This window comes from Sorex fumeus, unplaced genomic scaffold (assembly GCF_029834395.1).
Source record: "Sorex fumeus unplaced genomic scaffold, SorFum_2.1 ptg000011l, whole genome shotgun sequence".
In the NCBI taxonomy this organism is placed as follows: domain Eukaryota; kingdom Metazoa; phylum Chordata; class Mammalia; order Eulipotyphla; family Soricidae; genus Sorex; species Sorex fumeus.
In genome coordinates this window covers 3,967,795-3,994,239 of record NW_026606068.1, presented here as the reverse complement: position 1 = coordinate 3,994,239, position 26,445 = coordinate 3,967,795, and the positions used below count along the sequence as shown (strand labels likewise).

At 56.7% G+C, this 26,445-nt stretch overlaps 1 protein-coding gene and 1 non-coding gene across 3 annotated transcripts in view; one reads left to right on the top strand and one right to left on the bottom strand.

The window, feature by feature from the left end:
- Positions 1 to 24,101, bottom strand: part of KIAA2013 (KIAA2013 ortholog) — a 285,226-nt gene extending 261,125 nt beyond the window's left edge. The window contains exons 1-3 of one of the 2 annotated variants that reach the window (XR_008791997.1): positions 22,969 to 24,101; positions 20,423 to 21,276; positions 19,259 to 19,429 (exon numbers count right to left, since the gene is read on the bottom strand). Coding sequence is in view for 1 of the 2 variants with exons in the window: in XM_056110940.1 (XP_055966915.1) it covers positions 19,412 to 19,429; positions 20,423 to 21,276; positions 22,969 to 24,013 (1,917 nt within the window). In the remaining variant the exon portion in view is untranslated. Of the gene's footprint in view, positions 1 to 18,818; positions 19,430 to 20,422; positions 21,277 to 22,968 lie in introns of those variants that run through there. The other variant, XM_056110940.1, reaches the window with a different exon arrangement.
- Positions 10,267 to 10,382, top strand: LOC130020406 (U5 spliceosomal RNA). The gene has a single exon (XR_008792007.1). It is a non-coding gene; the product is annotated as a U5 spliceosomal RNA (small nuclear RNA).
- Positions 24,102 to 26,445: the final 2,344 nt, after the last annotated feature.

Below are 26,445 nucleotides of genomic sequence, written 5' to 3'. Positions count from 1 at the left end.
ACGGGTGGATGGATGGATGGATGGTGCGTGTCTGGAGGGAGGGGAGAATGGATGGATGGGGGGTCGGATGAACAGGTGGGTGGATGAGGTGACAGGTGAGTGGGTGAATAGAGGATGGATGGCGGCATGTTGGTGCTGAGGACCAGGCTAGGATGAAGTCTGGCTAATTGCTGGAGCGTGGAAACAAGGCAGTTTTAAGCGATTATCTAAACAGTGCCCTGGGTATTTGAGTCCAGAGAGGAAGATCAGCAGGGGTCAGCGTGGGCCTTTCATCACCCCTACTGTGATCCCCCCATCTTCCCTTCACCCCCTGAGGCAGCATCTGCGATGTATGAGTCCTCGTCCTCGGATGACCCCAGGGCAGGGGGGTTAGACCAGAAGCCAGTGGGCACCCAGTCACCGGCTGTGCCACTGGCTCTGCAACAGCTTTTCAGGAAACGGAGGGTCAGAACTGGGCCCACTCCCCACCAATTGCATCGTCCCGCATGGCCATGTGCAGCTGCTGTGCCTGGACCTCGTGCCGGGGTGGCAGGTCTCACCAGCTTCAGTGTCCACCCTGGGGAAGCCCTGACCCTGCTGACTCTTGCTTGATGACCCAGGACTATGAGGCCAGCAGTAGTCAGCTGACCTTCAGAAGGACACGGAGCACCCTCAGGCCCCATTGCCCTGCCCGTAGGCTGAGCCCCAGTGCACAGCCCTGGGGGTGGGGGACGTCACAGCCTAAGCTCCCCGGTGCTGCCCATCAGGTACCTGGAGGCCGGAGCAGGGCAGGAGCCCTGCAGAGATCCTGAGGCTTTCCCCGCTCTCTGCCTCTGTTTCCTTGTGCAGTGAGGTGGGTGTTATGGACCAGGCCCACGGGCTGCTCTAGGGCATAAAGGACAGAGCAGAGCTGGAGAGAGTCCAGTGGGCTGAGGCTGGCACTGCCTGCAGGATATCAGGGTTGATCCCTGGCACTGTAGGGTCCCCAGCCCCGCTGGGGGCAATCCCTGAGTCCAGAGCCTAGAGTAGCCCTTACTATGCCAGCTTTGCCCTCCAGAGAAGGGGAGCAGTTCACAATGAGATGACAAATGCAGTAATAGTTCTTTTTTTTTTCTTTTTGGGTCACACCTGGCAATGCACAGAGGTTACTCCTGGCTCACGCACTCAGGAATCACTCCTGGTGTTGCTTGGGGGACCATATGGGATGCTGGGATTCGAACCCGGGTCGGCCATCTGCCAGGCAAACGCCCTACCCACTGTGCTATCGCTCCAGCCCCAGTAAGAGTTCTTTTATATACACACCTGGAAGTGCTCAGTGCTGACTCCTGACACTGTGCTCAGGAATCCCTCCTGGCAGTGCTGGGGGCATCATACGGGGTGTCAGGGGTCAAACCCAGGTCGGCCACGTGCAAGGCAATTACGATCCCTCCGGTTCTATTGCTCCGGCCAAGCATCAGCTCTTATTCTCTCTTGAGCTGATCTCGCTGACTGGAACCTAATTTCTAAACCCAGCTTCCTCCTCCTGAGGCGAGAGAGATGCAGAATTCTCTCCCCAGATTGCAGCGAAAAGGAATCTCAGCTGTAGTCACACCGCCCACTTCCCAACCAAGGCAGAATGGTTTGAACCCTGGGGAGTGGGTGGGAGCGGAGTGCTCAGCCCACTTAATCCACACAGATGGTGGGGGGTTGGCTGAGCTGTGGGTGGGGGTTGGGATGGGGGAGTGGGCGCCCAGAGCAGGAGAAAGCTGCATATCTCCCAGGTGCCCCAGGGTCTCACGCAGGGGTGAGCGGAGGCTGGAAGTGATGGTCTAGTGTCCAGAGGATCACTGAAGAAATCAGGGGGCAGCTGGGGGAGCAGAGGGCCTGGGAACCCATCCTGGCTGGCGAGGCTTGTGCCACGTGCTTGAATCCCGCTGTCCATGTCAGGCTGCCTGGGGCGAGGGTGGCATGGCATGTTGTCATCTGCAACCAGCGATTTCCATCTCGTGGAGGGAGGGTTGGCATGAGACACGGGGGTCCAGATTCCGGCTCAGAGCAAGGATGGGTGAAGGAAGCCACTGGGCTCCCCTGGGCCGGGAAGGGGAACATCCTTGGCACACAGCGGCTGTCTTCCCACCTACTCAGAGCTCAGCTTTCCCTAGGAGCCCCCCACGCGGCCCTGCTCCCCCTTCAGCTCTTTCCTCCTTCCTCCTGGGCTGGGGGTCAGCAGGCTTGGGATGCCCTGGTCCAGCTTGAGGGCGCTGTCCGTGGTGCTGAACCACACCCCCTGCCAAGTCCTGAGCTCTGGGTTCCCCCTCCGAGGCTCCTGGGGTTGGGGCCTTCTTCCCTTTCTCTTCTCCCCCCATTTTTTTGGGCAAACTCTCTAATGTTCGTGTGTTGCTCCTAGCTCTGCACTCAGGAATCACTCCTGGCAGGGGTTGCGGGAGGGGGGACAATACGGGATGCCAGCGATCAAACCCAGGTCAGCCACATGCAAAGCAAGTGCCCTACCCACTGTACTTACTCTCTTTCCGGCCCTTTTCCCTCTTTCTCTCACGTCTTTCTTTCAAGTTCATTATCAGAAACTCTATCTGGGCACAAGTTCCATGCAAACTGCCCAGAAATAGCAATGTAACGATCTTCCTTGGAATCCAAGAGGAACCACAATAGCAAGGAGCAGAGGCCAGAGAGAACAGAGAGAACAGAGGGGCTGGAGCAATAGCACAGCAGGTAAGGCATTTGCCTTGCATGCGGTCAACCCAGGTTCGATCCCCAGCATCCCATATCGTCCCCCAAGCACTGCCAGGAGTAGTTTTTGAGTGCAGAGCCAGGACTAACCCCTGAGCATCACTGCGTGTGACCACCAAAAAAAACAGGAGAGAGAGAGAGAGAGAGAGAGAGAGAGAGAGAAAGAGAATGGAGCTGGCAGGACAGCCCTGGGCTGCTGAGGCCTTCCCTGCTAAGCCCCTTTGATCCTCACCACACCCAGGTCTGTGCCACCTCACCAAAGGGGCTTCACACAGGCAAGGCTGGAGCCCCTCCGCAGAACCATGGCCCCATCCCTAAATGTTTGATTTGCCTAAAGACATGGTTTTTGTTTTGGGGGGGCACACCTGGTGATGCTCAGGGGTTCCTCCTGACTCTGCACTCAAGAATCACTCCTAGTGGTACACTGGAGACCAAATGGATCCCAGGGATAGAACTCTGGCTGGCCACATGCAAGGTAAACGCCCTCCACGCTATACAATCATTCCGGTCCTAATACACTGACATATTTTATATGCTCACATATATCTGGATTACATAAAAGGTTTCCAAGCAGGATCCAGAGAGGGTATCATGCAGCGGATAAAGTACTTGCCTCACATGCAGGTGACCCTGGTTCAATCCCGGGCACCACATATGGTTCTCTGAGCACTGACGTGAGTGGTCCCTGAGCACAGAGCTAGGAGTAATCCCTGAGCACCACTGAATTTTTCTTCCAGAAGTAATTCAGCTGTCTTTTGGTCATTGTGGGTGTATCTGACGCAGATAATGGGATGTTATTCAGAGCCAAGATGAAAGGAGCTTCCAAGCCAGACAAAGCTGTCAAGGAAAATGAAATGCAAATCACTCAGTGACAAGGCGAGGGGGCAGGTGGAGTCCTACCACAGTCCTACCACAGCTGATTCTTCTGGAAAGGCAGCTGCAGGGCCAGGGGTGAGGCACAGAGAGGAAGGGGGACAGGAAAGGCTAAGAGAGCTGTCCCCACTGGGATACTGGGTGCCACTATGGTAAAAAGGCACAGCTGTGTACCACCAAGGAAGAACCCCAACATAGAGGGGTTTGGGGTGACAGGCCCCCAGAGCTCTAAGGAACATACCACAGTGGTGGGATGAGAGGTGGGGAGTAAGGGAAGCTAGACCACCATGGGAACTGTCTCTACTCGAAGCATCACTGGGGGGTGTGACCCCTCCTAAAAACCAAAACAAAAAAAAATCATCTATTAATTTTTTTTAATTGAGCCAGCTAGATAGTACAGCAGATAAAGCGCTTGATTTGCACACACCCACCTGAGTTTGAGCCTCTGCAACTTATGTGGTCCCCTGAGCCCTGCCAGGTGTGATCTTTGAGCACAGAACCAGGAGTAAGCCCTGAGCACTGTTTTTGTTTGGGGGGGGCACACCTGGTGATGCACACTTAGGTGTGGCCCCAAACTCCCACCAAATAAATCCAGTGAGAGGGCTGGAGAAAAAGCTTAATTGGTTGATTGAGCACAGGCTTTGTAGGCTGATGGCCTGGATCCAATCTCTGGCTTTGATTGGTCCCTGAGCCCTGCTGGGGGTGATCCCCAGTATATAGTCACCAGGAGTGGCCCTCGGTCCCCCTTTGAAAAGGAAATTAGTAAAAGCTAAACCCAAAACTAACGCTATTGAAGTGCTAGAAAAGGGGCCTGAACTATAGTCAGAAGGGAGGGTATTTGCCTTGCATGTGGCCGACCCAAGTTCAATTCCCAATATCCTATATGGTCCCTGAGCCTGCCAGGAGTGATCCCTGAGCACAGAATCAGGATTAACCCCTGAGCATCGCCAGATGTAACCCCCCCCCCAAAAAAAGAAGTGCTAGGAGAAAACGTGAGTGAATTCTTGTTATAATATGTGGACAAAGACCCTTTCTAACTGACTCCAAATCTAGGCAAGAATGAGTGGTGGAGAATTTCACTCTATCTGAAAAGCCATTTGGGAAAAGTGAGCTCAGAAGTAACAGCATCGGGGCTGGCGTGATAGCACAGCCGGTAGGGCGTTTGCCTTGCACGCAGCCAACATGGCCGACACAGGTTCGATTCCCAGCATCCCATATGGTCCCCCGAGCACCGCCAGGAGCAATTCCTGAGTGCATGAGCCAGGAGTAACCCCTGAGCATCACCGGGTGCGACCCAAAAAGCAAAAAAAAAAAAAAAAAAAAAAAAAGAATAACAGCATTAACGTGGCTGCCAGGAGATATCAACTGGATCCAGAAGTGGTCCAGGAGCTAATCCACTGCCTGTAGCAGGAGGGACAAGTGCCAGCCCAGGTGCCCGTGTCCAGGAGTAACCTCTGAGCATCATTGGATGCAAAAAGAAAAAATAAAGTGCCAGTATTGCAGCACAAGCGGGTGGGAAATGGCTAGCTTCTGGCTTCTTGGAGATGGCCAGTGAGTTGCAAGAGGTCTGGAGACCTCAGGAACTCTTTCAGCATCCACATCTTCAGTAGATTCCTGCTGAAGGAACAGCAGCTTCTGTCTAGTCTTTGCTGGCTTGCAGCAAACAGCTGTTCTTCACATCAAGGTCTTTCTCCAAGACTGCAATTGCCAGGAGCCCAAGACCCTGGCTTATATATTCTCTGTAGCCCCGCCCCTGTTGTCTGATTGGTTAAGCCAGATCTTAACTAAGATGTGAAAATCAAAGATCTGATTTGCTACACAAAACAACCAATCAGAGCATGTAGATAAAGACCAATCAGATGGCCTCTTACATGCCACCTTAATGGTATAGAGGTGCCTGCCTCCTTAGTTTCTGCTGTGACAATCAATCAATCAATCAATCACAACCATTCTGTTATTCGTCGATTGCCTCGAGCAGGTCCCAGTAAATGTCTCCTTCGTCCTAGCCCTGAGATTTTTTTTGAAAAAGTGCCATATTCAAGGCTCTTGCAGAGTTAGGAGAATGAGACCCTTTATTGTTACCGGTATTTGGCATATTGGGTACGCCATGGGGAGTTTGCCAGTCTCTGCCGTGTAGGCAGGTTATATTCGGTAGCCTGCCAGTTTGTCCAAAGTAGGAATGAGATGATAAGATGTCATGCGGCCGTGAATGTGACTGCGTGCGCTTCCGGGAGCTGGATTTTATAGTCTCTGAGCCTTGGCCGTTGATGGGATTACACGGTGCCAGGGGGCCAGTTGGTGGGTGTGACCCCCGCCTACTGGAATTTGGAGGATCTGGATGGAGGATGCTCAGCTCTGATCCAAGTAGGCTTGGAGATCTCAGCCCCGGGACCCGCGTGCCTTTGTTCCTCTGCCGGTACCTTCATGCGTGTGGAGAGTGGTCTCAGCATGGTGGTGGCTAGTTCTGGAGGTCTTCGGCTGCCGGAGCCCTGGTCGGGGCGGGGAGGAAAACTCAACCTGCTCCCCTCCATGGGTCCCCAGCGAGGACAGCCAGGCGCGGGGGCAGGAGACTCTTCTGCTGTGACAATTTTCTTAATTTTTAAAGCCCAGCAAGCTACCGAGCATATCTTGCCCACTTGGCAAAGCCTGGCAAGCTACCTGTGACGTATTCAATATGTCAAAAACAGTAACAACAAGTCTCACAATTTGTTGTGAGACATTACTGGTGCCCGCTCAAGCAAATTTTCATAAAGTTTTTCATGGGCTGGAGCAATAGCACAGCGGGTAGGGTGTTTGCCTTGCATGCAGCCGACCTGGGTTCGATTCCTCCGTCCCTCTCGGAGAGCCTGGCAAGCTACCGAGAGTATCCCGCCCACACGGCAGAGCCTGGCAAGCTCCCCATGGTGTTGTATTGGATATGCCAAAAATAGTAACAACAATTCTCACAATAGAGACGTCACTGATGCCCACTCCAGCAAATCAATAAACAATGGGATGAGAGGACAAAGCTACAGAAGTTGATGACAATAATTAATTACATTCAATATTTCAACACCAATCCCGCCACCATTACACCTTCCCACTACCATTATTTTGAAGTTGTTGTTACTGTGTTTGGTGTGGGCGAGATACTCTCAGTAGCTCGCCGGGCTCTCCAAGAGGGGCAGAGGAATTGAACCCGGGTCGGCCGTGTGGGCCGTAAGCAAGGCAAACACCCTACAGCTGTGTTAAAGCTCCAGTTCAACAAAAAAGGAAAAAAAAAAGGTATGAGATATCCTGGGAATGTAAAAATTGAAATAATTGGGTTCTGGATTTGTGGCATTTTGGTCCCTGGGCCCTGCTGAGGGTGATCCCCAGTATATAGTCACCAGGAGTGGCCCCCAGGCCTTGCCTTTCCTCTGAGAAATAAATTAGTAAAAGCTAAACCAAAAACTAACGCTATTGAGGTGCTAGGAGAGAGTATAGTACAATACAGAAGGGAGGGCATCGTCGGCGTTTTCAGTCACTGGTCCCTCATTCCTGAGTTTTTCAGTGGACTTAGTCTCTTGTGTGGGAGGACCAGGACAAGTCTGTGAAGATTGATAGTGAGGGTGGCGGCGATTGGTTTCTGGAAGTTGGGGTTGCCGGGGTTCATCTGGTGCAGGTGGAGAGAGTGGACCCCTGCTCCCATCTGAGGCACCCAGGAAAAGTCAGACTGGTGCATGGTCTGGAGCCAACCCTGCAGCGAGCTGTTCTGGTCCGAGATTCATTTGTGAGTCTCTGGATCATGATGGTTAATGCGCTTAAATTCTGCTGTGCCGCTTAAATCACTCTCCAGGGTGGTCTCCACGAGTTCAAGCAACGCAGGGAAGGCAAGAGAAGAAAAGGGTGCACTTCTTCACCGCAGAGCTTACTTTGCCCTCTTTAAAAGTGTGCATATTGGGGCCGGAGCGATAGCACAGCAGGTAGGGCGTTTGCCTTGCACGCGGCTGACCTGGGTTTGATCCCCGGCATCCCATATGGTTCCCCCAAGCACCGCCAGGAGTAATTCCTGAGTGCAGAGCCAGGAATAACCCCTGAGCATCGCTGGATGTGACCCAAAAAGCAAAAAAAAAAAAGTATGTATGGGGGGGGCCCACAGTGATGTTTGCCTTGCAGGTGATCGACCCAGTTTGATCCCAGGTATCACATGTGGTCCCCTAAGTAACACCAGGAATAATTCCTCAGTACAGAGCCAGGAATAATCCCTGAGTATCGCTGGGTATTACTCAAAAAAAAAAAAGTGTACATTGAAGACTGATCATGTGAGTCTCAAGATTTATGCATCCTGGTTTAATCACTTAAGCCATTTAGGGAAAAGCCTAGTGTGAAAGTGAGTTCAATGTATTTAGTTAATGTGCAGGAACTGACAGCAGAGATAATTAAGCTTCTTTCTAAAGGGAAACCCGTTTAAATAGCTCCACCTGTCCTCTCACGGCTTTGGGCGTTTTCCCGGGAGCATTAAAATATGTATGACACAAAATTGGCCACTATAACCATTTCTAAGTGGCATGAAATGTATTCACAGTGTGGTACCTGCCACTATGACGTGCCAAAGTTCTGTCATTCCCAACAAACTCTGGAGAGAGCTGGGGTTACAGCTCTTGCCGACCCTGGGTGCATGGCCCGTGGGCACTGCCAGGGGGTCAGTCCTGAGCACAGAACCACCGCCAGGTGTGGACCGCCCAAACCCCAAAACAATGATGCTATTTCCCGCCGACCCAAGAAGTAACAGGTGTCCTCCGCCGCCGTGGGGCTGGCTGGTGGGCAGGTGGGGAACTGGGCTTCCCGCTTGCTCGATGACACCCCAGGGTCAGGGCCTCGCAGGGGCGCGGTCGGGCACCGAGGTGAGCAAGGGACGCCGGAAAATTTGGGGCGGCCAGAGTGGGATGTTGCAGCCAGGCCAGGTCCCTCCAGAGTTTGCTCGGTCCCTGCGCGTGGCCCAGCAGCTCCGCCTCCAGGGGGCTGGGGTCTCCCCATCTCCCACCGTGGGGGCGAGCGGTGGGGAATCGTCCCCTTCCGTGACGGGGACGGGCCTGAGGACCCGCCCTGCGCGCCCCAGACCCTCCTTCTGTGCGTGCAGCTGGGGGGTAAGGGGGGCGGTGTCTTTTAGCGCAATCCAGCCAGCTCCTCCTCCCGGCTATGATACAGTGCTCCCCACCTCTCCCCAGTATTTGGGGGGTTGGCTTTGTATTTCTGGCTTTGGGGTCACACCTGGCGCTCGGGGGGAGGGGGTTTTGAGGTGGGGCTACTCCCAGTTTGGTGCTCGTCCATGCTGAGCTGGGGGTGGGGCAGTGATCGAGGCAGGACGAAGAAGCCCCGGGTCCCCCCCACCCCGTCCAGCTCACCAGCCTCGGATAAAGGGGGTGAACCTCGCACCGTTTCCCGGGGTCGCTCCAGGGCTGAGGCCCAGCCACCCGCACTGCCCCACGAGGCCCTGGCCAGCTAGCAGCATCCGTTCTGGAAATTCCTGCCCTAGCCCCGTCCTGTCCCAGCCCCGGCCCTGCAGCTCCGCCTCCGGGGGGCTGGGGTCCCTGCCCTCCGAGAAGCCCCACGCCCCTCCTGCGCACTCGCTCCCACGCCAGCCCCTCGCGATCCGCTCAGCCTCTTCCTCCCCCCCTTCATTAACGCCCATTTTCGGGGTTCGTTGCCCCCCCAAAAAAAACGTGTTGGGGCTGGAGCGATGGCACAGCGGGTAGGGCGTTTACCTTGCACACGGCCGACCCGGGTTCGATTCCCAGCATCCCATATGGTCCCCTGAGCACCGCCAGGAGTAACTTCTGAGTGCAGAGCCAGGGGTAACCCATGTGCATCGCCAGGTGTGACCCAAAAAGCAAAAAATAAAATAAAATAAAATAAATTTAAAAATAAACCCAAAAAACCATGTTGGTTGCAGGGCATTGCCGCGCAGCACGGGTCCACTGCCACCCCGCCTCCACCAGGCGCACCTGGAGGATTGTGAAAGACCCTCCCCTCCCCCCAGGCCCCCCACCCCCGGCTGCAGACTCAGCCGCGGCGCGCCCAGCTCTGGGATCTCGCCACGTTCCTCTCTGCACCGCGCAGCTCGGCTCCCAGCAGGGTCTAGAGGACCAGAGGGATGGCTCCAAGACTATTTTGGGGGCGAGTTCCTGATAGAGAGGATCTGGCGTGCCCCCCTGTCTCCAGAGCTCGGCGCGGGGTGCAGCACACCGCGCAGAACCTTTGTAAGTGGATGAAGATACTTTCAAGATTTGTTTCATTTTCTTTAGCTTTATTATTTTTTTCTAAATCCGAAAGAAATCTATTTATAGATTATAATAAAATTTAAAAATCTGCTGGGTCTGCTGGGAGGACCCAGGCGCCAGTCTGCACCCGGGAAGAGTGTTCCCTGCTCTGCCCCCTGGTGGTGAGCCCAAGTCTTAGCGCGAAGGCGAACTCACCAGAAGGCGTTTCCGGAAACCGAGTGCATTATTTGCATACCCACAATGCATTTCTCAAGGAGCAAATTTCTACTTAAATAAAACCTCTTAGATTCGTCTCCTTTTCTTGTATTAAACTCCTAAAATGAGGATACTCTTCAGAAACTGTCTTACAAAAATGCACAAATGGTTATAGCCTTAGTAAAAGTAGTTACCATTATAGTATTAGGAGTAGGAGTGATCCGAGTAATGAGTGCTGGGCTTTCTCGGTATACTCTGGTTTCTCTTCAGATCGCATAAATCTTTCGCCTTTTACTAAAGATTTCCGTGGAGAGGAACAATTCTGAGTTTTGAACCAATTTTTTGAGGCCTTGCTTCTGCAAGGCTAATATTTCTGTTTAAAAAAAGAAAAGCTTTTACACTTCTTGGTTGTTTGTCCGCTAAGGCGTACGTTCTTTTGAATATTGCAATAACTGGGTGCTCTAAAGTTATACTGTCTTATAGGTACTATTTTGCTTGTGTGTTTAGGGTTGTTAAGTCCTTAAACGGTTGTGGCAGGTTTTTCCGCTCTTGAAGTACGTGCGTAGCGTTTCTTGAGGTTAGTTGTTTTGTTAAGATGAAGATAATTTAAGTCAAAGTGACATGCGTCTTTAATAAAAGCACTGTTTCCGGTTGCTTTCAAGCTGTGCCGAGCAGCAAGATGCATAAGGAAGTTCTGGTCGCAAGGAGCGTGGGGAAGTGTAGTCTTTTTTTGAAACCTATTTATCGTTGCTCAGTTTTGGTTGTTTCTTCGGACCGAGAAAACCCTCCTTGATCTTGTCTATGCTGTCTTCTTGGGGTTACTATGGAGTTACTAAACTCCAGATGCAGGAGTCTAGACCTATTGTGATTTGATCTCAAATTCGTTTGGATTAAAACCAGCTGGGCGGGTAGCCAGCAACCAGTCATTTGATTCCCGGCCGTGTTTGAAGGAGGGGAAGAACAGCTCCGTGTCTTATGTGTGGGCCTATCTGTGAGTCCCACCCGGTCACTTACACCTACATGATTTCTACCTCAGTTCAAACAGGACTTTCTTGTTTAGCCAGAATGTAAAGCACTACCATGGGCCCTCACCCAGCAAATGCTTGGTTACTTTAGAATGATGATAGGGTTAGAGAAATAACAAGGCTCACGGCACTGTAAGGCACTCGCCTCGCATGCAGCCAAATTCCCCATTTGATCCCTAGCATCATTTATGGTCCCCCGATCAAAGCCAAGAGTCGCTCCTGAGCACTGTGCCAGGAAAGGCCCCTTAGTACCAAAAAAGGGAATAAAATGAAAATATAATGCAAAATTTTCTTCTGTTGAGAATACCGGACGGAAAAAAATCTAGTAAACTGGAGCATATATTTGGGGCCAGCAGGGAGCCAAGAGCCACTTTTCTCCAGGCTGGCCCTTGATCACAGACAGCTCTTCCGGGTAAAATTCTTCCTTGCCTGGAATTGCAGTGACTTTAGACAACAAGGGTCACCACCCCTTCTGTCCCCTGGCCAGCTGCAATGGTGCTGGCCAGAGCTTCCACGTTCTGAGTCTAACACCCAAAAGTCTAGTTCTATAAGGTAACAGAGAGAAAAAAGAGCTTTGCTGACAGCAGCCATAAGGAATCACAGTGGTGGGAACCATCTCACCAGCTCAGAGCTTACTCCTGGCTCTGCACTCGTCCTGGCAGTGCAGGAAAGGTGCTGGGGCCACTTTCAGACCGGACATCTGCATCTGCAGACCAGTGGACGCCAAGCTGCCCAGTAAGATCCCCGGGTCTAGTGCCTGCGAGGGCTGTGCTCAGTGCCTATGGGCCGCCCTGGTACTGAGCTCAGCACCTCAGGCTGGCTGGCAGGAGCTTTAGTTATCGAGCCATCCCCAAGCACTAAGGAAAGATTTGATGACAGATTCTGCCTCCAAGTCCTCTTCCTTGAAAAGCTTTCCAGTGAGTGGGGCTGGAGCAATAGCACAGCAGCTAGGGTGTTTGCCTTGCATGCGGCTGACCCGGGTTCGATTCCCAGTATCCCATATGGTTTCCCGAGCGCCACCAGGAGTAGCCCCTGTTTTTGTGACCCAAAAGCAAAGATGAATAAATAAATAAATAAAATTCCAGTGAGTGCCAGAGAGATAGTGCAGTGGGTAGGCTGTTTGTCTTGCATACAGCCAATCCAGGTTTGATCCCTGATACCCCAGATGGTCCCAGGTGTGATCCCTGAACACAGAGCCAGGAGTAAGCCTGGAGCACCAGCAAGTGTGACCTAAAAAACAAAAACTCTCCAGGAAAGAAAAGATCAGAGGACACAGAATATTCTTGAGTCTAACTGAGGGTTTTGCTAGTTGGTCTTCTTGCACCCTATTGTGTCTCTTCAAAGTGAGGTTTTCAGTTTTGTGGTTCACCTTTGCTACAATGGTGAAGCTGAACACCCCAATGTGGGTATTACTGGGCACCCCAAGACCCAAATTATGGTCTCCCAGATTATCTCATCCCCAAAGGATGCTGACTCAGATGTGAGTCAGGAAATAGGTCACTTTGGAGAAGCTCTTTCAAGAGCAAATGATGGGTCATTGATAAGATTAACAATTCAAAAGAGAAAACGACTGGAGCAATAGTATAGCAGGGAGAGCACTTGCCTTGCAGGCCACCAACGCGGGTCAATCCCTGGCATCCCATATGGTCCCTGAGTAGTACCACCAGGAATGATCCCTGAGTTCAGAGTCAGGACTAAGCCCTGAGCACCACCAGGTGTGGCCCCAAAACAAACTAGTGTGTGTGTGTGTGTGTGTGTGTGTGTGTGTGTATAAAACGTTCCTTGTATGCTTAAATGTATGAGTTTGTAAAAATACCCAAAGTACTGGGGCGATTATACAGCAGGTAAGATGTTTGTCATGTGTGTACCTGACCTGGTTTCAGTCTCTGGAACCACATATGATCCCTCAGTACCCCCAGGAGTAAGCTCTGAGCACTGCCAGGAGTAAGCCGAGTGCAGAGCCAGGAGTAAGCTCTGAGCACTGCCAGGTGTGCCTCCGAAACAAAAATACCCAAACTAAGCTAACTGGTTAATTTTATGTCCGTTTGACTGGGCTTTGGGATGCTCGGCTAGCGGGTAAGATATCATTTCTGGGCACATCTGGAGCAGCTGGCATTTGAGTCTGTGGTGGAGTGAGGAGGAGGGAACATCATGGAACCCATCACAGTCTGGGGAGGACAGACTTGGCCTCTGCTCGAGCTGAGAGCCACCGGCCCCTGTCCCCGAGCGTTGCCCTCAGCTCTGGGCTTGGATACTCAGGTTCCGACCAAGCCTTATGCCAGGTTGTGCGGTGTCACCGCTGGCCAGCAGCAGATACCGGGACTTCGTGGTCTCTACCTTCTCATGAGCCAACAGGCACCACCAACTTCCTTTCTAGAAACATCTGTATCCTACTTGCTCTGCTTCCCTGGAGAATTCTGGCAAGCAGCTAGAGAACCAGGTCATTCTTTGGGAAACGGGAAAGTAAAGACAAAGAATAGAACATTGATCCTGTTTCTACGAAGTCTAGAACACATCAGGGGCTGGAGAGACAGTACAGGGGTGAAGGCACTTGCCTTGTACTTGACCGAGCCAGGTTTGATCCCTGGCACCCATGTGGTCCCCCAGAGCCTCTCCAGGAGCGATCCCTGAGCACAATGCCAGGAGTAAGCCTGGATGTGGCTAAAAAAAATAATAAAAAAAAAGCAACAACAAAAAAACTTAAAAAACGGCAGGGTAGGGGACCTAAGTGACTATTAGCAGGTGACCTCGTGTCAAACCTAATGACAACAGTGGTTTCAAAGCAGTGATGGATGAGAAGGTAATTCCACAGCCTCCGGAGCAGCTCAAGGACACACCTGCAACTTCCATTTACAAGAAAGCTAATGGGAAAGTCAGTCACAGAAGAGACGCCCAGTGGGAGGTTCAGCATCTGATAAGAAAGATGCTCTCCTGAGGCAGCTCCCATCCCCTGTATTATGTACCCCCAGCCCTCAGGCTTCCGGGGCATCCCTGCCTCTAGGAACCAGGCACAGACCCGCCTTTGTGTGGGTTTTGGAATCCACCAAAGCATCTTTGCACACAGTGGCTTATTTAGGACACTTCCAGTTAGGCCCATGAAGCTGGCAGGTGTCATTGACCCATTTTACAGGTGGGAACCCAGAGTGTAAATGCGCAGCTCACTGATTTGAGGTTTCACCTCAGTGTCGTGAATGCCGGGCTGCGGGTAGGGCGTTTGCCTTGCATGCGGCCCACCTGAGTTCGATTCCTCTGCCCCTCTCAGAGAAACGGGCAAGCTACGGAGAGTATCTCGCCCACACAGAAAAGCCTTGGTAAGCTACCCGTGATGTATTCGATATGCCAAAAACAGTAACAACAAATCTCACAATGGAGACGTTACTGGACCCACTTGAGCAAATCGATGAACAACGGGAGGACAGTGCTACAGTGCTAGTTGTGAATGCTGGAAGTGGAGCCCACGTCTGTCACTGCCGTCAGTCCTGCCTTTCCTCAAAGTTTTATTCTGGGGGATGCAGAGATAGGACAGCAGGTAGGGTACTCGCCTTGTACGCAGCAGCCCAAATCCCCAGCACCCCGGGTGATTCCCCAAGCCCTGCCGGGAGGAGGCAGAGCATTACCCGGTGTGGCTCAAACACAAAACAAGGAAAGAAAGGTTTATTCTGAGGGCCAGAGAGAGAGTCCCGGGCACTTTGTGGCTGCTCTGGGTTTAATTCCTGGCACAGCCAGGAGTGACCCCTGAGCCCTGGGATGTGGCCCCCCACAAGAGTGCTATTCTGAGACGTCACAACCTTTCTGGAGTTCAGAGCCATCCTGTCTTTCGCCATCTCTCAGGACACCCACTGGGGGCCCCTTGATCTGTGGGGTTCTCTGACTCTCAGTCTGGGGTGGCTGGCCTTCATGGCGGGGACACCTGGCGTCGTCCTGTCCTTTACTGAACTCTCACTTCCTCTGGGCTGTGCAGTGGGGCGATACCTGTCTCTCCTCAGTCAGCGGAGGGGCTGTAAAACTGAGCTAAAAATTAGAGTGGCCAGGGGAGGAAGTGATGTGACCCAGATGACCCTATCATGTCACCATCGCTGTGCCCCCGGGCTTGAGCTGATCCCTGATTCTCAGAGGTTATGTGCACCCCAGTTCTCTGACCTTATCGCCCACTTTCATCCCTTCACCCCTCTCCTAGGTTTATTTTCTGTTTGTTTGGGACACACGTGGTAGTGCTCAGCACTGACGCCAGGCATCCTGATTGCCCGTGCTCATCCTCTGTGCTCTCTCCAGCCCTGCTGCCTCCTAGGCAGGTCAGGGCCTCTCCACTTCCTACGTGGTTCTTCTCTGCTAACGCCCCCACCTGCAATGTGCACATTCCAGCGTCCTCCAGGAAGCCCTCCCTGATGTGCCAGCCCCGAGAGTGAGTCCTGATCACAGTCTGTCTTGTTTGGGTCTTTTATTTGTGTGTGTGTGTGGTGGTGGGGATGAAGCTCAGGGCCTCATCCGTGTGACGCCTGTCCTGCCCTGCTGAGCCGCCTCCAACCCATCGCCCCTTCTGGCCCTGGGTCCCATGAAGTTTGGCTCTGTAGTCTCACGTGCTCCCGCCTTTCCACAGCCGGCTACAGCTTTGGTTACTTCCGGTGAGGATCCGGCTGGAGGGGGTTGAAATTATAGTACAGGAGAGAGAGGGGGGAGGGGGGGGAGGGTGAGGGGAGAGAGAGAGAGAGACCCACGCAGTGGCTCAGGACGATGAGAAAGTTGCTTAGGAATGAGGTAAAATCTGCGAAAGAGGTTCTGTGGTGTCTGTGGTGGTGGTGGGGGGGGGGCTATGGTGGGAGATGGGGGGCTTCTGTGGTGGGAAATCAGAGGAGACCCTCTGGGGTAGGAGATGGGGGGAGGATATTTGCGCCTCTTCCAGTCTCTGGGAGCTGATTTGCATCCGGATGCTTTTTGGATTCTGCTGCTTCTTCCTGGGGGTGGCGGGGTGGGCAACCCCGGCTCTGGGCCAGGAGGATGGGCACAGCTTCTGTGAACACGGAGAGGCGGCACTCAGACAGATTTGAGACCACAGCCCAACACAGCTGACCCAGGTGACGTGACCTGGTGGCGTGTGGTCTTGAACATCGATTTTGCTCACCTGTCCAATGGGCACAAAGCTTCCCTGGCCGGTGGCACCCTGTGCTTTGCTGTTCCTTGCCCATGGGACACCCCAAACTTCCTTGGCCGAAGCCCTCTGCTGCTATTGTCCGTTCGGTTGGTTAACTGATCCCCCGAGTGCCCAGCTCAGAGGTGGGGAGTCTGACCGCCCTTGTCTAAGGGACCTAGCCCCGACACCCAGCCACAGGAATGGGCAGAGGTGGGCACTGGCGCCTGAAGAGGAAGTGCTGGACTGTTAGGCATAAGGCCTGTGACAACCACGGCTTGTCACTATAGGATGGTAGGTCTGAGGGCAGATGCCAAGAGCAGGTCTGAAGTCTGGATCAAGCCATTCCTGAACCTGCTACTGGACTGTGCTGTCATGTGAACAGAATTTTCTTTGTTCAAAACATGTAAGTTTTATTACTTGTCGCCCCAAATGCCTGGATGGAAACACAAGGGCTAAAGGGCATCACATACACAGCCACAGTTCCAGAGTGTTCTCTGAGCAGCTACTCTGAGCCAGGCCTCATGGGAGCAAGGGCTGTTCATCACACGTGACCGTCCCCAGTCACCAAGCTGATTAGCTCTGCATTTCCTCAAGCAAATCACAAAGCCTCCACGGGCCAAAGTCCACCTGGAGAAGTTTGCTCCCAGGCTGGAGGCTGGAGGCTGTTTGCTTGGCTGCCAGCGCCTGGCACTGCTTCCTAAGGTGCCCAGGGCTGTGCCTCGTACACTGAGACCCCGAGTGGAGAAGGTTTCATTCTGCTTGTTTGGGGAACACACTTTGGTGCGCAGGGCTTACTTCTGACTCTGCACTCAGGGATCACTCCTGGTGGGCTCAGGGGACTTAAGAGGTGCCAGGGATCGAACCCAGGTCGGTTACATGCAAGGCAAACACCCTCCCTACTGTGTTACTGCTCCGGCCTGGCCCTGGCTGTTTTATTCTTAAGGATTTTTTTTCTTTTTCTTTTTTTTTTTGCTTTTTTTTGGGTCATACCTGGCAATGCTCAGGGGTTCCTCCTGGCTCTGCACCCAGGAATTACTCCTGTGGGTCTCAGAGACCATATGGGATGCCGGGGATCAAACCTGGATCTGCCACATGCAAGGCAAATGCCCTACTTGCTGTACTATCACTCCGGCCCCTCTTAAGGATTTTCAAAGTCCTATTTCCTTTTCAGAATCCAAAGGAAGCTACAGAACAACCCTCATGGAAGAACAGCCGTGCCCACTGCGGTAGTCAGGGGCTCCCACACGCATCTGGGGGGTGGACACCCCAGGCACTGCAGTCCTGGCATGGACTCTTAAAGCGGTGAGCCTCGGGGCTGGAGAGGACAGCAGGGAAAGCGTTAGCCTAGACGCGGCTGGCCGAGGTTGGATCCCCGGCATCCCATATGGTTGGTCCCCTGAGCACTGTAAGGAGTAATTCCGAGTACAGAGCCAGGAGTAACCTGTGACCTGTGACCCAAAAAGACAAAAATAAATAAAAGTCATGAGCTTAGAGAGTGTCGTTTCCCCTCAATGTGACTGAGCCCTTCAGTGGCTGTAGTGGAAACCCAGACTGGGAATTTGGGATTAAAAAACATTCATTTCCCCCACTTCTGGGGGCAGAACTGAAGCCAGGGGGTGAGCGTGAAGAGGACAGTGGGGGCTCTCCCCGAGGGTGGGGGTAAGGGGCAGAAAACTTTCTGCTGGTGGCAGAGGGGGCTCTTGGGGACACGGATCCCACCCTAAGGACCCCACGCCCTTCCCAGATGCTATCACTAGGGTCAGGAATGTGGGGGGGGTCACGGATGTTCAGACTCCAGCTTTCTTTGGGAAAACTGCAGAGGCCTGAGGTTCATGAAGGGGTTTGTTAGTCTAAGAGACCCCAGGACACAGGGGTCCCTGGGGCTGGACTCATGGGAAGGGGCCCCAGCAGTGCTCCCCAGTAGGCGGGGCTGGAAAGGCGTCGGGCGGGGAGGGGGCATTCAGTCCCCTGGTTAGCTGCTGGGAGGCTTTGCAGGTATGTGATGAGGTATTCCACGGGGTCCCAGTCCTGAAGAAAAGCCCCTCTGGGGCCTCAGCGCATGCACAAGGCAAGGCGAGGGTCTAGCCTAGAGGCAGCCTTGGACAGCTCACTCACCCCAGCCCCTCCCAGCTACCTCCTCCCCACCCACCCAGCATGAAATGGGAGCTTGAAGCCACAAACATCAGTCCTGCAGTCCTACTGTGGGGTTTCTGGGCTCCAGGCACAGGGTTCTGCTTTCACCTTGGTGTTTAGCCAGTTGAGGCTCTGGGAAGACGGCCAGCCGGTGACGTGGCCGGAGGGGAAGGCAGCCCCAGGCCTCGCAGCTTCAAATGGTCGGGGACACGGAAGCACCCCAGCTCCCAGGGCTGCCCCGCGGGGGGACGAGGGCCCAGCACAGTCCCTGGGATGCCCCATACTCCTCACAAGGGCAGGAGCAGATCTCAACTTCCAGCTGCCCCTTGGGCCAGGAAAGTGAAGGGCCGCCCCCCACACCCCACCCCAGGCTGACACCTGCACATCGCAGTGTCCCTTGAAGCCAGAGCCTGGGCATGGAGAACACCCCGAAAGGGGCCGAGGGAGCCCTCAGCTTCCAGCCAGAAGAGATTGTCTCCAGAGGGTTCTACCGCTCACAAGCCAGCCGGCAGGACAGAAGTTCCAAAGAGATTTATTTAAAAACAGAACAAAAAAAAGCTTTGGTATTTCAAAACCCAACAATCATGGAGCACTAGAAAGTCCAAGGCCTCCCCGAGCCCCTAAGTACAAACCCACCGCTCGACACAGGCTCCTGGTACGAAGAGACCAACTCAGACCCAGAGCCCCACTCACGGAGGGGGGGGCGGGGGTCCCCACGCGCGAGCGGGAGCCGCTCGGCTTTGGACGCCAAGCCAGCCAGCAAAATCGCAAGAAAAATAAATTAAAAATTCGGTCAGGGAAGAACACATTAAATCACACAAGAAAACAAGTTTTCCTGGACAGGCTTTTCAGAAAGGGCAACTTCCGGGGGCCAGGCGTTCGATTCAAGTATTGCCGTGTCGTTCTCGCGACTGAGTCGGATGCTCACGCAGTCCGCGGGCCCCACCTCGCCCCACGCGTCAGGCTCCTGGGCCTCCCCACGTGCGTCTGCGTCATTGGTGTCCCCCGACAAGGCACAAAAGGGTGGGTCTTCCGAGGGTCCCCGGCGACGGCGGCAGGACCGTCAGTGCCGGGCGGCATGTGCAAACGGCCGCTGCCAGGAGCGTCCTTCAGACACTGGGATCCTCCTGTCCAAGGAACAGAACGAGCCGTCACTGCTCCCGCCAACCCTGGGGGAGCCACAGAGGGGTGAGGGGCGCAGGCCATGGAGCGGGCCCTGGCACCCACCCGGGGCTGAATCCACCCCACGATGGGAACCTGCTAAGATGTTCAGACTTGGAGGCCTGGGACCACTCGGGCTGACAGACTGTCCAACGGCCTCTGCTCTTGGGGGCCTGGTACCAGGAAAGGAATGTGGGGAAAACTTGGCCTGTGCCTCAGCCTGGGAGCGGGCCCCACCCGACCTCCTGGGTTCGGTTCCCTCTTATCCTTCAGGCTCGTCCAGTGTCCACCACCTTCCCTCTCCCAGGCCAACTCCGCCTTCGCTGCTGGCCTCGGGACAGACTTCAGACGTGGAGCCACGGGGCCGGCGGGACCGGGGCGCCATCCCCTGCACCTGCCCGCAAGGAATCCCCTGTGGCCCCCCAGAGAGGCTCCAGGACAGGCAGTGGCCCCACTTGGGGCCCACTGGAACCGAGAACACTGTCTAGCCAAGACCCACAGCTCCCCAAAGACAGAGTGGCTTGAGACAGGAGGGCGCAGGCTGCCCTGGGCGGGCCATGTGGGCACCCGGGGCCGAGCACCAGGCCCACCTGCTGTCCAGACACAGGCCTCAGCCAGCCGGGGTGGACAGGGCACAGCCCGGGGCCCGGGATGCATCACTTCGCCGCTGGACTCCCAAAGCTTTCCCTGCCCGGGTCTGCTCTTGGCAGCACAGCAGGGAGGGCGCCCGCCTTACACTCGGTGGACCCGGATTCGGGAGCCTGCCAGAAGCGATCCCTGAGCACCGCTGGGTGACAACCCCCCTGCCCCAAACAAATAGCCACCTCTGGGGCAAAGAGCTCAGAGCCCGTTTATAGCCTACCCCAAGCTCCTCCAGCCTCCGGCCACGCAACTGTGGGCTTCCTCGGGGCCCCCTGCCCCTGGCTGCCGCCCCGGCTGGCCGACATGGGCGTGCCTACCTTGCTCCGGAAGAAGGGCTTGGCCCCTGGGCCGCAGTACTCGTTGTAGATGAGCTTGAAGAGAAAGAGGTGGAAGAGGGTGATGAGCGAAGCCACGCTGAACCAGAAGAGGAAGGGCAGCCCCTGGTCCTGCTGGGCCATGTGCTCGGCGTGGGCCAGGATGGCCTTGAGGTGCAGCGTGTGGCGCAGCTCCTGCAGGTGCGTGAGGTCCGTGGAGATGTACAGCAGCGGCGTGATGGGCTGCGTCACCATCACCGGGAACGTGTGGCCCTGGGGCGCCGCCGTCAGCTCCACCGGCTCGTCCAGGCAGCCCGCCTCGCAGGCGTACAGTTTGACGGGCTGCCCGCGCGCCTCCACGGCCACGTGCAGGTAGGGCTTGCCCTGCGCGTCGGCCAGCACGGCCAGGTCGATGTGGTCGCTCTTGTAGCGGATGCCGTGCAGCGCGTAGCTGTTGTGCAGCACGTCGGGGTCGGCCTGGAACTGCAGGTGGTTCTCGGTGAACTGCAGCCCCCCGAAGCTGAGCACCATGCCCTGCAGGATGCCCGGGGCGCCCGCCTTCACCAGCCCCTTGCAGCCCCGCTTCTGCAGCGTCAGCCGCCACAGGTCGGACAGCTGCAGGATGTGCGGCACGGCGGCCAGCTGGCTGGGCCACAGGTTGCCGGCGTGCATGGTGGCGTGGCCGCTGAAGCAGTGGTCCTCGTAGCTCAGCGTCGTCTCCAGCTGCTCCCGCTCCCTGCGGCTCAGGCCCGGGCTGAGCAGCGGCGCCGGCGAGCAGGACAGCATGTAGTAGAGTGTCAGGTTCACGGTCAGGCCCGACGGCGTGTGGGTGTCCGTGATCTTCTTCATCTCCACCCCTGGAACCGCAGAGGCTGGTCAGGGAGGGAGTGAGGGAGGGAGGGCCGGCCAGTCTCCCCCGGGGACAGTCACCCCGCCCACCTCAGCCCTGGACCTGCGGCCTCAGAGCCTCCTTCCGGTCCCTGCCCAGCCCACGCCGACCCCCTCCAGGTCACTGTCCTCACTGCCTGGCCATCCACCTGCAGACCCAGAGCGCTCAGTACTGGCCCTGGGGCCTCACCTGGATGTGCCAAAGGCATCGGGGGCTTTATTTTGGGGTCTCCCAGCTGGTGATCAGGAGGCTGCAGGGACATTCCCCGAGATGGGCCATCGGGCCAGTGTGTGGCCATGAGCATGGGGTGCTTCTCAGGTTCTGGGTGTCCCGGGCCTGCACCCCCAATGCTAGGCCTTCCGCCCATTTGGACCTGACTGGATGGAATCTCCCAGTCTCAAACCGCCCCTCCTCCAGGTGGCCTCTGGACACCTGCTGAAACCCCCCTCAAAATGAGAAGTCACCAGCACCTCTTCTCCCCCGAGTTCCAACATGGCAGAAGCTTCCTCCGCCCCTGCCACAGACCTCCCGATTTCTGTCACCTCTTCTTCTGCCTCCCCTGGGCACCCTGCCTGGGGAGTGTGGACCCCAAGGTCTGCCACCGTCCCCTGCAGTCCCACAGGGCACTGCTCCAGCACTTCCTCCTGGAGGCCGCCACGGCAATAAGCTAAACAGTCTTCGCCCCTGCCACCCACGGCCACGTACTTCCACTCTGGCACAGAACTGCGCGCAGGATGTCCTGCTCATCGGCCGTGCCCCTTCCTCCCCTCGGCCTTCCCCGCCACCCTGCTGGCACAATAGGGACTTTGTCCGCTCCAGGCGCCCCTGCAGACACCCCGTCACACAGGCTGTGGAATGAGGGATGCATGAATGAGACCTGCTTTGCAACTAAATATCAGGGTTCAGACAACCCGAACCCTGGAAACCCAAAGCTCTCCTTCACATGCCGGTTTTCTTACCCTAAATGAACGCTCCCTGGGGAAAGCCTCTGCGAGCAGCTTGGCGCCTCCAGAAAGAGACCCCAGCACCCCCAGACCTCCCAGCGCCAGCTTCCGCCTGGAGTCTGAGGGAAGAGCCAGGGTAGCCTTCACAGACCCCCAAACCACTGATTTGGGGCCCAGGGTGCAGTGCATCACGACCAACTCTTACAGCCCCCAAGTTCCACTTCTGCCCTCCCTGGGTACATGGTGCCGGGGGGCGTCCCTGTGTCCTGGGAGTGTGGACCCCAAGGTCTGTCACCTCCCCCTGCAGCCTCTGTTTCTGTTGAACCCAGGAACAAAGGGCAGGTGCCATTTTTTTTTTTTGGCGTGGGGGTTGTTTTGGGCCACACCTGGAAGTGCTCAGGGGCCCACATGAAGCGCCCTCCCTGCTGTGCTGTGGCTCCCGCCGGAGAAGGGGGCTCCCTTTCACCTGAAACCCCAAGTGCCCAACAGTGTAGCTGGGTTAGCTGAGTTTCAACGGGGCTGGCACTGCGCACTTCTTGCGGGGGGTTCCCCCCCAAACCCAAACCACTCGGAGCCAGGCTCCACCCCAAGAAAAACCTCAAAGACAACCCACAACCCGGGAAAGGGGGGAGACGCCCGCTACTGGAACCCGGCAGACCGGCCCGGAGAGCTCGGTCCGGCGATCCAAAGGCACGCAGGCAAGGAGAGGGCCTCACCTGGGCTGAAGAGCTGAGCCCAGAGGCGCTGGTGGTCCTGCAGCAGCTCGGCCGCCGGCAGCTCCAGGAGCTCCAGCATCTCCTTGCGGGCCAGATCCTGCAGCGCCTTCAGCTCCTTGGCCGCCCTGCTCTTGAGCGCTTGGGGGCTCAGCGGCCCCGAGACGTGCACCACCCACAGCACCGTCTCGTCCAGCTGCGACTTGGGCGCCACCTGCAGCCGGTCCACGAGCTTCTTGGCGGCCACCACCACCAGGTGCACCAGCCCCGACGGGAGGGGCGGGGCGCGGCCCGAGTAGAGCAGGAACTGGTGGTCGCCCGCCTTCTCCAGGGTGCTGGTGAAGGCGCGGGGCGGCGGGCCGGCCGTGGGCCCGAGCGTCTGCAGCGCGGCCACGCGCTCCGTGGGGTTGCGCAGCTGCAGGCGCTGCAGGTAGACGTGCGGGCGGCCGCGGTGCGCCAGGAAGTCCTCCTGCAGCAGCACGCAGTCGCGGGCCGCGCCCGGGCCCGGGCCCAGGCCCAGGCCCGCCGCCGACGCGGGCCCCGAGCCGCCGGCCGCCGGCCCGGGCGCCGGGGCCCCGAGCTGCAGGCAGCGCACCCGGCGCAGCAGCCCCTCCCGCAGCAGCAGCACCGCCTCGGCCGCCTCGGCCCGCGCGCCCAGCGGCCGCAGCTGCACGAAGGGCGCGAAGTCGGGCGCCACGGGGGGCTCCCGCTCGCCGGGGGTCACCCACAGCTGGTTGGCGGCCACGTCCAGGGCCAGGTAGCCGTTAGCCACCAGCGCCGGCACCCCGGGGCCCGGCGGCACCGCCTCGCCGCGCTCCCGCAGGCCCCGCCACGCGCGGGTGGCCGCCCCCAGGCAGGCCGCGGGCTCGGCGGCGCCCGGCGGGCCGCGGGCCCAGGGCAGCAGGTGCAGGCCCCCCGCCGCCCGCCGCGCGCCGGAGCCCCCGAGCCACAGCAGCAGCAGCAGGAGGCCGAGCAGGCACAGCAGGCGGCGGGCCCAGCTGCTCGACAGCAGCCCCGGGAGCCCCTTCAGCCGCTGCTGCAGCCACATCGGGCCGCCGGGCGCGGGCGCGGCGCGGGGGCGGCCGCCGGGCCCGCCGCCCCGCCCTCCGGCCCGGCCGCCCGCGCCTCACTCGCCCCGCCGGGACCGCGGCGCCCACCCCGGGCCCGCCGAGACCGCCGCGGCCGCCGCTTCCGACTCCCCTACGGTTGCCTCCGGCCGTCGCACGACGCCGGCCGTTAAGCGCCGCCGCGTCCTTTGCGACAGTAGACTCCGAACGGGCGGGGGGAGGAGAGGGGGCGGGGCCTGGTCGGGGGCGGGGCCTGGAGTCCCGGTCGAGAAGGGGCGGGGCCTGGAGTCCCGGGTGCTGGAGGGACGGGGCAGAGGCTGTAGGCGGGGCGCCGTCGGGGGCGGGGCCTGGGTCCTGGGTGCTGGAGGGGCGGGGCAGGGGCGGGGCGCCGTCGGGGGCGGGGCCTGGACTCCCGGGCCTCAATGGGCGGGGTCTGGAGTCCCGAGTGCTAGAGGGGCGGGGCAGAGGCTGTAGGCGGGGCGCCGTCGGGGGCGGGGCCTGGGGTCCTGGGTGCTGGAGGGGCGGAGCAGGGGCGGGGCTTGGTCGGGGGCTGGGCCTGGACTCCCGGGCCTGAATGGGCGGGGCCTGGAGTCCCGAGTGCTAGAGGGGCGGGGCAGAGGCTGTAGGCGGGGCGCCGTCGGGGGCGGGGCCTGGAGTCCCAGGTGTGAAGGGGCGGGGCCCGGAGTCCCGAGTGCTAGAGGGGCGGGGCAGAGACGGTAGGCGGGGCAGAGGGCCGGGCGCCGTTGGGGGCGGGGCCTGGAGTTCCCGGTCCAGCGTCTAGACTGAGGGAGGAGGAGGTGGCGGGGCTGGGAGGCTCCTTTAAGTTCGATTAAAAAAAAAAATCCAAAAAAACGAAAGGCTCTGAGTCCGCCAAACGGAATACGTGGTGAGCCTCGTTTGCTCCTGATGGGTTCAACAGCCCTCCGGTGGAAGAAATAATAAAAATACTTTTGTCTCTGTAAAATGAGGATCCTCATTCCAAAAAAAATAAAAGACTAACAGCAACAAATATCCACAGGCCCACGGGGAAGTGCCAAGAGGGAAGACAAGGTTAAAAGAAAGAAAAAGGGCTGGAGCAATACTACAGCTGCTATGGAGTTTTTCAATCCAACCAGCTGTGTATTTATTTCAACCAGTGGTGCCCACCCTGGGAGTTTTAATTTACGAAATTACACAAATGCTCGAGGGGCCAGGGAGATCATTCAACGGAGAGGAGGCCATTGCCTGGTCTTCTAAAATACCGGCAGGAACCCAGAGCACTAAGCTAGGATCAGCACCCACTCCGCCCCCTCCTTCCCCAGCGGCACCCCAAAATGACAAACACAAAATACACAAGCAACTAAAGTAGCATATTTTGAACATAGCTGTATGTTGTGAATCATACTGCAAAAGAGAAATTTTGCTTTGTATCTGGAGGGAAAATTCCATATGAGCCAGGGGCAGTCAATGGAATGATTGTTTCCACTTGGCCTTAGGACATTCCAGCGCCGGACAGTGCTTCCCTATTGCTGGAAATGTGCTGTCCCACCCAGAAGGTGGCTTCTGGTGGGCGATGAGCAGACACAGAGGTGCCTGCCAACCACAGGGCCAGAGACCTGGGAGGAGGTGCCTGCCCAGCTGATTGGAAGGGACACTGTCTTGACACAAATTTCTTTTCCTCCCTCCTGCCTTTCCTCCCTCCGTTCTTTCTTCCCTTTCTTCCCATCTTCCCTTCCTTTCTTTTGGTTTTGGGGCCATACTTGGTGGATCTCAGATCTTACTCCTGGCTCTGTGCTCAGGGATTCCTGGCAGGGCTCCTGCTCTGGGGATCATCTGGGGTGCCAGGAATAGAATCCAGGTCAGCTGTGTTCAAAGCAAGCGCCCTACCCAGCCTTACCCACTGTACTGCCTCTTTGGTCTTATCCTAGACAATTTCTTGATCCCACCAGAATTCGCAAAGGACAGACACAATGTATCAAACTATTAACAGATGTGCAGGATTTTTTTTTTTTTTTGGGCATCTGGTGCTCAGGGGTTACTCCTGGTTCTGAGCTGAGGAATCACTCCTGGCAAGGCTCAGGGGACCATATGGGATGCCAGAAATTGAACCCAGGTCAGCCACGTGCAAGGCAAGCGCCCTACCACTGTTCGGTCTCTCCTGCCCCAGATAAGTAGGATTCTGACCTCCAGTAACTGAGGTAGGATCCATCCATCCGCCTCAGGCAGGCAGTGCTTAGGAGACAGTGAGGGAGCTCAGGAGGGGGCTTAGCCCCTTCTGTGAAATGCAGATGACCAGAAAAACTGCCTCTGCTTTTTGGTTTTGGACCACACCCAGTGGCGCGCAGGAGCGCCTCCTGGCTCCATGCTCAAGGATTGCTTCCAGTGATGCGTGAGAGAGAAAATGCCGTGCTCCGGCTCCTGGTGTGGCATCCTT